This window comes from Oenanthe melanoleuca, chromosome 9 (assembly GCF_029582105.1).
Source record: "Oenanthe melanoleuca isolate GR-GAL-2019-014 chromosome 9, OMel1.0, whole genome shotgun sequence".
NCBI lineage: Eukaryota > Metazoa > Chordata > Aves > Passeriformes > Muscicapidae > Oenanthe > Oenanthe melanoleuca.
The window spans coordinates 23877396-23888198 of NC_079343.1; the positions used below are offsets into that span (position 1 = coordinate 23877396).

Below are 10803 nucleotides of genomic sequence, written 5' to 3' on the forward strand. Positions count from 1 at the left end.
CCAGGTAACCTGCATCCCACTTGTGAGACACAGAATCCTGTGTTGCTTTTCTTACATGCAACTGCCTGCACTGCAGGGAGAGGTGAGAGCAGGACAGCTGTCTGTGAGAGACTGCCTGGATATGTCTGCTCTGAACGGGTTAAACCCCAGCCAGCAGCAAAGCACCAGGCAGCCACTAACTCACTCCCTGCTCAGCCTCATCCAGAAAGTAATCAGGAGAGTTGAAGTAAAAAACTTGTGTCTTTAGAAGAAGGTAGATGAGTAGATGTATCATAAGCTGTGCAAGCAAAGAACAACAGAAAATTAATTCACTGCTTTTTTAAATGGCAGGTTTACAATGCTTGAAATAACCCAGCCAATACTTCCAGTTATTTTGTACTGCCCATTGTCATTACATCTGAATAAAGCTCTTAGTTTCAATACAGGAAGGCATGTTATAATCAAAATGAAACTGAAACTCATTTTGGATTCCTGGAAATTGAATCAAAGCTTGTTTCATGACTAATTAAGTGGTTATACAGCAACCTATGAACTTTAACCTTTATGTACTCAGAGCATTCTGTCTTCACACACTGCTAAGGGAGCACTGTGTGAGGACAGCATACGGACCTCCCACACCTCTACTTAGGCCTATAAGAGAAGAATATCACAATTACTTCCTTTGGGGAATGCTTTGCTGTTCATTTAAACTGCAACATTTCAAGGAATGTGGCAGTTTGCAATTGTACCGTGCTTCTCTTTGCAGTTGGGGTGATGTTGCTCATTATGGGGCTGCCTTTCCCTGGAGCCTGGTGGGTGCATTGACAGGATTTGGTGGAACACTGTCTGAAGCAACAACTGAGAGTGTGAGGAGGAACAGCAGAATCCATCACTTGCTGTATTCAACACTCCTGAGCCTTTCTAGAGAAATGTTGGCCAGGTCCCAGACCTGCTCCAGTTGCCATGCAGTAGAGTCAAGGCTGTTCATTCCCCAGCAGCTGAGGGAACAATCCTTGCTGTGCTGTGGGGCAAGCACACAGCATAGGTTCAGAGTGTACCTAAATGGAAGGGCTTTTTAGGGATTTCAACAATCTGAATTTGGAACACATCAGAGGATGAAAATCTGGGCTGAGTCAGTGCAAGCCAGTGAAGCCCCAGCATTGTAAAGCCTGGAGTCCAGCTTCAGGATCTCACCTGGTCCTCTTCACTGCATTTGTAGTTGGTCTTAACATCAATCCAATCCATGCTTTTTACTGCAAAGTCTTTTGCATTTACACGGGGCCATTTCAAATGGCTCAGCTGCAACATCTGCCATTTGTGCTCTGACTGACTGGTCCTCAAGGCAGGATTTGATCAGCACACAAAGGCGGTTGTTCTATAATGCCCCGTGGATTGAAAAGGCACATGGTCAGTTGCCCATGACTGGACAGGTGGCCCTCTCTGGAACAGAGTTTCCACGCAATGAGGCAGTGGCCAGACTTTGTAAGGTACAAGATGAGGTTTCCAATCAAAGTATGGTTTTGGCACCACCCTGGGAAGCACAGCCTTCCCAGGAGCAGGGCACCGTCAGGGGGCAGATGGGAGGGTTCTCGGGCAGTGCTCGCAGTGAGCCCAGCAGGAACCACGCAATTTCCTCCAATATATTTAGAGCAGGAGCAGCGCGCCGGGACCCAATCCATGTGAGCAGCAGTAAAGGTGCTGGGGTGAGCGGATCTCGGGAATTGCGAGCGGGCGTTTTCCAGCAGGATGCAGCCCCTGCAGGCCGGAGCTGCCCCAGGGGCCGGGCACGGGCTGGGCACCGCGGGCACCCCCGGGCAGCCGCGTTCGGGCAGCGCAGCGGGCCCGGCCCCGGCGGCAGCGGAGCCCCGAAGGGAGCGCGGCCGGGACGGGAGCGCGGGCACCGCGGGCGGGCGGGGGCAGCGCGGCCGGCGGCAGCAGCCGGACACACAGCCGGGCCGGGCTCGGCCTCGGGCGGGGGCGCTGGGGGCAGCGGGGCCGCTCGCTGCCTCGCCCTGCGCCGGCGGGCGGCAGCGGCCCCGAGCCGGGGCCGGCGGAGCGGGGCCGCCGCTCCGGCAGCCGCTGCCCTCGGGGCCCGCCGCTGACACCCTCCGTGCCTGCGCTCCCGGCAGCTGCCCTGCACAGCCCTCGCCTCCCGCTGCGCTCTGCCCTGCGCTCAGCCTGCCCAGATACAGCTGCGCCTCCTGACTGCACGATCCTGAGATGGAACAGGACAATAGGAACCCCCAGCCTGGGGATCTGATCGAGATCGACCGCCAATTTCATCAGCACTGGGCCCTCTACATGAGGAATGGATATGTCATCCACTTGACACCTGAAGGTAAGGATATTGTAGACTGGCGAGGTGCCGGGGACGTCTCGGTGTGCTCCGGGAGCCCTGTCTCCCTCTATGGGCTGCTAGTTGACCCTTTGTATGTAGAAGCCCTTTCCGAGAGCAGTGAAAACCCATCATTGGTCTTGGAGGGGCCAGAGAGGGTCTGCCTTCCTGCCTTATTTCCTCCCTTCCATATACAGATAAACAGGAGGTTAAACAGGAAGGTCTCAAGGTAACAGTATTCATCAGAACAGTGAAGAAGAAGCTCCTGGTGAACGTGGCTGGAAAGAATCAATGGCGTGTCAACAACAAATCTGATAAGCAGCACAATCCTCTCCCAGTGGAAAAGATCATCTCACATGCTAAAGCTTATATCGGCAAGGAGGTGACATACCGTTCGTTTGGCAGCAACTGTGAGCGCTTTGTGAAAAAACTCCGCTATGGAGAGGCATTCTCTGAGCAGGTGAGTGTCCCAGGGTGAGCCCTGGGTGCTCCCAGAGCAGCTCCTGGCTGCTGGCTGTGAGCTGGGCACTGGGACACAGCCTGCAGCCTGCATGGGCACAGCCCAGTGCCAGGCGTGGGCTCCAAACCAGCGCTGCCTCTGGCCTGCCCAGAGCCCCTGCACCTGGAGGGGCACTCTGCTCTGTCTGCACCCTGACAGTGCCCTCTCACTGAGTGCCACCTCCTGGGGCTACAAACCTGGGTGTTACCCCTTCTGCAAATGAAGAACATGCCTCTTTTTATTTAATTCACGTGACTATAGCTGCTTATATTTCATTACCATACTTGGGGCTAAATGAAAGTGCTCTTCATGTTTCCTGCCTTAGTTTTACTTTCACTTTACCTATTAAGATAGCAATTGTTTGCATGCTGGCAGTAGGATCCGTGTTGTTGCCTTGACTTTGTGAATGGGATTGCTGGGAGTGAAATCCAGAGAGAAGACCAATGATGGGCCATCAGGAAAGGTCACAGAAGGGCAGGGTTTCCCTGGCTGCATGGGATCTCTGCTCTGCTTTTGCCACCCTTAGAGAAAGAATTACATGAAAGCCTTAATAAAATGTAAACACCCAGACTCATCATGCCTAGAATATTGTTTTGTGTGAAAGTTCAGCATTCTGGCCTTGCTTCTCCCTGCCATCCCATTAAGAAATTCCAAGTCAAGCACATCATGAATTCAAGCTGATCCCCAGCAGTACTGAGCTGTTTGTCACATCTCCTTTTACCTTTTGTCTGTGATGATTTTTGTGGTTATCTACAAGCACTTGAAAGCAAATCTTTTCCTACGCTGCCACCTCCTCCCCTTCAGTGCTTTGCTGTGGACTTTTCTAAGCTTTCTACCACATGCTGTTTTTATCATCTCCATCCTATTTGCTATTTCTATGGAAAATCTGTATTTAACCTTAACTTCCTCTAAAAGGAAACTACATTTATTGCTGAGAGTTCACTGTTTGTTATCCAGTGGAGGGCTTTTGTAGATGATGAAACGCACATTCTTGATATGAGAAATGATGAGGAATACCCAAAGCCTGGGGACCTGATTGAGATCAAAAAGGATCACTGGGCCCTCTACATGCGGGATGGATATATCATCCATGTGACACCTGTAGGTAAGGCTGGTGTAGCCTGGTAGGATATAGAGGGGGTGCTGGGGTGCTCCAGGAACCCTTTCTACCTCTAGATACTGATTCATGTTGATCTTGTGTGTGTAGATGAAGTTTCCAAGAGCAGTCCAAAAGCCATGTGAGGTTTTGGATTGGCCATAGAAGATTTTCCTGCCTGCCTTATCTCCTGTCTACCTTTCCCAGATGAAGGAGCCCCATCTCTGTCAGGCGGCAGTGACACAGGACTCATGAGAAAGGCCAAGGTGAAGAAGGAGCTCCTGAAGGAGGTCGCTGGAAACGATACCTGGGCTGTCAACAACAAGTACGACTGCCACTGTACTCCTGTGCCCGTGAAGGAGATCATCCAGTGTGCTGAGGGTTGCATTGGCGAGGAGATGGTAGACGATGTGTTTGACTTCAAATCTGATGATTTTGTGACAAAACTCCGCTATGGTGACCAGGTGAGTGTGACAGGGTGAGCCCTGGGTGCTCCCAGAGCAGCTCCTGGCTGCTGGCTGTGAGCTGGGCACTGGGACACAGCCTGCAGCCTGCATGGGCACAGCCCAGTGCCAGGCGTGGGCTCCAAACCAGCGCTGCCTCTGGCCTGCCCAGAGCCCCTGCACCTGGAGGGGCACTCTGCTCTGTCTGCACCCTGACAGTGCCCTGCCACTGAGTGCCACCTCCTAGGGGTGCAAACCTGGGTGTTGCCCCTTTGGCTTATGGAGCACATGCCTGTTTTTGATTTAATTTCCTGACCTGCCTATTCTCCATTACCATACCTGGGGCTAAATGAAAGTGCTCCTCATATTTCCATCCTGCCTTTTGCTTTCCCTTTATGTGCTAAGATAGCAGGTGTTTGCATGCTGGCAGAAGGATCTGTGCTGTTGCCTTCAGTGTGTGAATGGGCCTTCTTGGGTGAAATCCAGAGAGTAAGAGAGCACTAATGGGCCATCAGGAAAAGCTCAGTGAAAGGCAGGGATTCCCTGGATGCACGGGGTCTCTGTCATCCTTTTGCCACTCTTAGAGAAAGTACTAAATGAAAGCCTTACCAAACAGAATAACCCAAACTCACTATGCTTAGAATATTGTTTTATATGAATATTGGTTTGTGTGCAAGTTCAGCATTCTGGCCTTGCTTCTCCCTGCCTTCCCATTAAGAAAGACCAAATCAAGCATATCTTCAATTCAAGGTGATCCCCAGCAGCACTGAGCTGTTTGTCACACCTGCTTCTATCTTATGTCTCTGATGATATTTGTGGTTATCTGCAAGCTCTTGAAAGCCAAATTTTCATTTCCTTTTACTGCCACCTCCTCCCAGCAGTTTTCTCAGGACTGGTGTAAGCATTCAGTCTCATCCTGGTTTTATCAGTTACATCCTATTGGCTGTTTATATGTAAAAATGGATTTTAACCTTAACTTTCTCAAAAAGGAAACTAAATTTATTGCTGAGAGTTCACTGTTTGTTATCCAGTGGAGGGCTTTTGTAGGTGGTGAAATGCACATTCTTGATATGAGAGATGATGAGGAATACCCAAAGCCTGGGGACCTGATTGAGATCAAACAAGGACATTATGATCACTGGGCCCTCTACGTGGGGGATGGATATGTCATCCATGTGACACCTGTAGGTAAGGCTGGTGTAGCCTGGTAGGATGCAGAGGGAGTGTTGGGGTGCTCCAGGAACCCTTTCTACCTCTAGATACTGATTCATTTTGAGTCTGTGAGTGTAGATGAAGTTTCCAAGAGCAGTCCAAAAGCCATGTGAGGTTTTGGATTGGCCATAGAAGGTTTGCCTGCCTGCCTTATCTCCTCTCTCCTTTCCTAGATGAAGGAGCCCCATCTCTGTCAGGCGGCAGTGACACAAGACACATGAGAAAGGCCAAGGTGAAGAAGGAGCTCCTGAGGGAGGTGGCCAGAAATAAGAAATGGAGTGTCAGCAATAAGTATGACTGTCACCTCGCTCCTTTGCCTGTGGATGAGATCATCTGGCATGCTGAGGATTGTGTTGGCAAGAAGTTGACATATGATGTATCTAAATCCAAATCTGTCGATTTTCTGAGCAAACTTCGACATGTTGGTCTGGTGAGTGTGACAGGGTGAGCCCTGGGTGCTCCCAGAGCAGCTCCTGGCTGCTGGCTGTGAGCTGGGCACTGGGACACAGCCTGCAGCCTGCATGGGCACAGCCCAGTGCCAGGCATGGGCTCCAAACCAGCGCTGCCTCTGGCCTGCCCAGAGCCCCTGCACCTGGAGGGGCACTCTGCTCTGTCTGCACCCTGACAGTGCCCTCTCACTGAGTGCCACCTCCTGGGGCTACAGACCTGGGTGTTACCCCTTTGCCTTAATGGGCACATGCCTGTTTTTGATTTAATTTCCTGACCTGCCTATTCTCAATTGTCATGACTGGGATAAATGAAAGTGCTTCTTGTGTTTCCATCCTGCCTTTTGCTTTCCCTTTATGTGCTAAGATAGCAGGTGTTTTACATGCTGGCAGAAGGATCTGTGCTGTTGCCTTTACTGTGTGAGTGAGCTTTCTGGGGTGAAATCCAGAGAGTAAGAGAGCACTAATGGGCCATCAGGAAAAGCTCAGAGAAAGTCAGGGATTCCCTGAATGCATGGGGTCTCTGCCATGCTTTTGCCACCCTTAGAGAAAGTATTAAATGACTGCCTTACCAAACAGAGTAACCCAAACTCACTATTCTTAGAATATTGTTTTATATGAATATTGGTTTGCGTGCAAGTCCAGCATTCTGGCCATGCTTCTCCCTGCCATCCCATTAAGAAAGACCAAGTCAAGCATATCATCAATTCAAGGTGATCCCCAGCAGTACTGAGCTTTTTGTCACACCTAGTTCTGTCTTTTATCTGTGATGATTTTTGTGGTTATCTGCAAGCACTTGAAAGCCAAATTTTCCTTTCCTTACACTGCCACCTCCTCCCAGCGATTTTCTGAGGGCTGGTGCAAGCTTTCTACCTAATCCTGGTTTTATCTGTTAGATCCTCTTTGACATTTCTAAGAAAAAACGGATTTTAATCTTAACTTTCTTGAAAAGGAAAATTAATTTGTTGCTGAGAGTTTACTGTGTGTTTTTCAGCTGAGAGGTTTTGAAGGTGGTGAAATTCACCATCAGGATACTATAAATCGCAAGTACCTCCCCATCCCTGGGGACCTGATTGAGATCAAATGGAGATTTATCCCGCACTTGGCACCTTACCAGCACTGGGCACTCTACATGGGGCGTGGATATGTCATCCATGTGACAGGTGTAGGTAAGGCTGGTGGAGCCTGGTAGCATTCACAGGGGTCGTTGAGGTGCTCCGGGAACCCTTTCTACCTCCAGGTGCTGCTCCGTGTGGAGCCTGTGTGTGTAGATGAGGTTTCCAAGAGCAGTCCAAAAGCCATGTGAGGTTTTGGAGGGGCCAGAGAAGGTTTTCCTGCCTGCCTTACCTTGTCCCTGCCTTCTCCAGATGGAATTGCTCTGTCATCTGCCAGTGTTTCATCAGGCCATGGAGAGGCAATGGTGAAGAAGGAGCTCTTGGAGGAGGTGGTTAAAAAAAGATGGTGGCGCGTCAACAACAAATATGACAAGTACCGCAAGCCTTTCCCTGTGGAGGAGATCATCCGGCGTGCTGAGCAGATTAACAATCAGATTAACAATCCGGTGCCCTATCGTTTGTTGGACAAGAACTGTGAGCACTTTGTGACAGAGCTCCGCTATGGAGAAGCATTTTCTGACCAGGTGAGTGTCCCAGGGTGAGCCCTGGGTGCTCCCAGAGCAGTTCCTGGCTGCTGGCTGTGAGCTGGGCACTGGGACACAGCCTGCAGCCTGCATGGGCACAGCCCAGTGCCAGGCGTGGGCTCCAAACCAGCGCTGCCTCTGGCCTGACCAGAGCCCCTGACCTGGAGGGGCACTCTGCTCTGTCTGCACCCTGACAGTGCCCTCTCACTGAGTGCCACCTCCTGGGGCTACAGGCCTGGGTGTTACGCCTTCTGCTGATGTGGCAAATGTCTCTTTTTGATTTAATTACCCTCATTATCTTTGCCTCTCATTTGTTATCATGTCTGGGTGTAAGTATAAGTGTTTATCACATCTCTAACCCATATTTTACTTTCCCTTTACAGGTCTTGACAAGACTTCAATTTACCAATATAGCTGCTACTGCAGGGGGTGTAGTAGGACTGATAAGTCTTTTTTCTGTGCCTGGGGTTCCTCTTCTAGCTGTTGCTGGTGCTGGTGGACTCCTCTGTTATGTTTCTGCTTCCAGCATTATTGAACATTATAACATTTGTGCCAAATTCAGAAAGCCAGGAAGAGATATACTAGAACAGAGGTGCTGTTAGGAAGAGCTCAAGGGATGCTTGGAGTCCTTGGTCCCTGTCCAGCTTTTGCCACAAATGTAATCAAGATGTGCTAGCAACTGCAGTGATAATTAAAATTCTTATTGAAATGTTAAAATCCAAACTCATGTTGCCTAAAATCCACTTTTATCTATTTGAGCATTACTTTGTATTCAGATTCAACTGTTCAGCCTTGCTTCTCTCTGCAATCCAATTAGATTTAATAAGACAAGAATGTCACCATTCTAGACTAGATGACCCAGCAGCTGTAGCCTAATTTCCACATTTGCTTTGATTTCACTGTCTGTGATAATTTTTGTGGTAGTCCCCAAGTACTTGCAACCAAATTTTCTATTCCATATGACTGTTTGTGATATATATATGTGTGAATAATACATAATAAAATTTACTCTGGAATATGGGGGGAATCTTCTTGCTTCTGAGAAAAATGGGAACAAGCCAGCTTCTGTCAGAGACATTTTTCAAGCAAAGTTGGATTCCAGAAAAACCAGGCCAAAGGCTGTTTTATTCCCTGGTGGAGCTGTGTGGCCAGTCCTTGGAGAGGGCAGTGATGATGGGCAGAGGGGACTGGGGATGGGCACAGGCACTGGCACTTGTCCTGCATTTCCAGAAGGGCAGCACCCTGCCTGCTTCAGAGGAGGTATTTGGAAAACTGACATGTGCTGGCCCTCGGGCTTTGGCAATAAATGTGCATCCAATGGTTCTTGAGAGCAACATCTTGCCACCAGCAGCAGCAGCCCCAGAGCCGTGGTGCAGCCCCATGAGGAACAGCAGGTCCAGCTCACCAGCTGGATCCCACTGAAGGCCTCTCTAGTTCACAGAACTTGTGGGTTAATGTGGCATTTGAATGTGTTTCCACCCTTCTCTCTGCAGATACCAATGCCCCTTGAAACACTGGGTCAGGTGATGCACTCCCAGCACACAGTACTAGCAATGACAGCCAAACTGTCCCTTCATGCCAGGTTGAAATGCCTTTGGGGAGTGGGGACACAGACCATGTTGGTGGCCCCAGATTATTGGCTGGGGAAGCTGTCCCCACATGGTGACCCACCAGTGGTCCCAGAGGTCCCACCAGCCCTGGGATGAACCTTTCAGATTCACAGCATCTTACTTTGCTCTCTGCCCTTCACCCTCTGGGGGTCTGTGCCCCCAAGATGGGCATGGACTGGGGCAAGGGAGGGAGCCCAGAGTAAATTCATACACAAATTTCCTTCACTCTTCCTTTAATATTTCAAGGTCTAAGTGGGCATCACATCCTGTGGATACACAATGGTAATTTCTCCTTAACTACCCTCTGCCTGCCTGAGACACTGACTTCTTTCTCAAGGTTTTTTTTCTTTTTTTCCGCATCTCTCCCAAAGCCCCATTTTGCAGCAAGTTCTCTTCCCTGGCCCCCACCAGCCAGCTAGGCAGCACTCAGACCCTTCTAGCTAAAAAAACCTATGGTGAGAACCATGTACTTATAAACAATGGGGATGCAACACTGACCCAAAACAGCAAAATGGTGCCAACAAACTCTATCTTACAAAATTAATAGCTAAATAATCAGATGTTCACAGCAAAGGTAGAAGCTCGACCTTCCCTGCTCAAAACAAAAAATACGAATCCTACTTACAGCTACAGAGCTGTGGGTTTATTAGTGCTGCAGATGGTTTCTGTGTTTAGGGTCTGTGTTTAGGCTCTCTCAGAAGAGTACAAAACAGTTCAAATTCCATAGACACATATTTTTTCCTTAAGGTATTTTAGTGCTATTTACCTATCCCTCATCTGCAGCAGTCTGTTTCTTATGTTTTATTCTGCAGCTACAGTTTTAATACCCAGATTAAGCTGCTGTTGCTTTTGCATTATTAATTTGATAACAGTTCTGTGAAACAAGCATATTTCTACACAAACAGGTAATTATTTTCACATACATTTGGTTAAAAGGCATTCTTACTGGCAGCTCCATGACTGCAGCATCTGGATTGAAAGTGTTTTAAGTAATGGCAGGCAACTTTATTCTGTGATCACCATTCTATTTTGCACTTTCACGTGATTCCACTTCTGAACCTGATCCAAAAAAATTAATTACCAAGCACAAAGCTCTCCTGACATCACAAGAATCCTTCCAGCACTGAAATTTGAGGGTCAAACCCAATTCAAACCCCTAATCTTCTGTATTTTTTACAGTTCCTGAGGAATCAGCACCCTTGAGAGCTGTGCACTCCCACTCACAACACTACACACCAAGCTCAGAGCAGGCAGCAGTACCCTGTGAGCAAACTCACCTGATCAGCTGAGGCAGACACTGGAGACTGGGCACTTGGAAGGTGAAAGATGAGGCCACAGACACCTCCTGTTCTAACAGTGATGTCACTGCATGGATCACTTTCAAGGCCTGAAATCCATGGCAGTCACAAGGTGAAAACATATCCTTCCCACCTCATAATTAATAAATACTGAACTGTGGCTTTTTCAGAAATTCTTAAAATGCAATCTCCATAATTAGTCAGAACCATGTTTGGGGGAGAAAGCATTCATTTGGGGGACCTAGA

At 48.9% G+C, this 10803-nt stretch overlaps 2 protein-coding genes across 6 annotated transcripts in view; both read left to right on the forward strand.

The window, feature by feature from the left end:
- The window catches only part of LOC130256689 (uncharacterized), a 54580-nt gene that overhangs the window by 20608 nt on the left and 23169 nt on the right, over positions 1-10803 (forward strand). For both annotated transcript variants that reach the window (XM_056498543.1, XM_056498544.1), the window contains exons 7-8: positions 4117-4373; positions 5384-5540. In XM_056498543.1, the coding sequence (XP_056354518.1) occupies positions 4117-4373; positions 5384-5540 (414 nt within the window). The remainder of the gene's footprint in view (positions 1-4116; positions 4374-5383; positions 5541-10803) is intronic.
- Positions 1948-3618, forward strand: LOC130256696 (phospholipase A and acyltransferase 1-like). Of its 4 annotated transcripts, none has more exons than XM_056498555.1 (3): positions 1948-2317; positions 2512-2774; positions 3192-3618. In XM_056498555.1, the coding sequence occupies exons 1-3, from the start codon at positions 2200-2202 to the stop codon at positions 3258-3260; spliced, it is 450 nt and encodes a 149-aa protein (XP_056354530.1). In that variant the 5' UTR covers positions 1948-2199; the 3' UTR covers positions 3261-3618. The 4 variants fall into 4 exon arrangements, with proteins under 4 accessions (XP_056354530.1, XP_056354531.1, XP_056354532.1 ...); XM_056498556.1 differs by having other exon boundaries at positions 1952-2317; positions 3164-3615; XM_056498557.1 differs by having other exon boundaries at positions 1955-2317; positions 3168-3206.

What these genes read in the sequence shown, in the direction of transcription:
- LOC130256696 (XM_056498555.1), top strand. Translation starts at nt 2,200, where the DNA reads ATGGAACAGGACAATAGGAACCCCCAGCCTGGGGATCTGATCGAGATC. An exon ending in CATCCACTTGACACCTGAAG is followed by an intron (nt 2,318 to 2,511) that starts GTAAGGATATTG and finishes TTCCATATACAG; the next exon opens with ATAAACAGGAGGTTAAACAG. An exon ending in GAGAGGCATTCTCTGAGCAG is followed by an intron (nt 2,775 to 3,191) that starts GTGAGTGTCCCA and finishes TGCTGGCAGTAG; the next exon opens with GATCCGTGTTGTTGCCTTGA.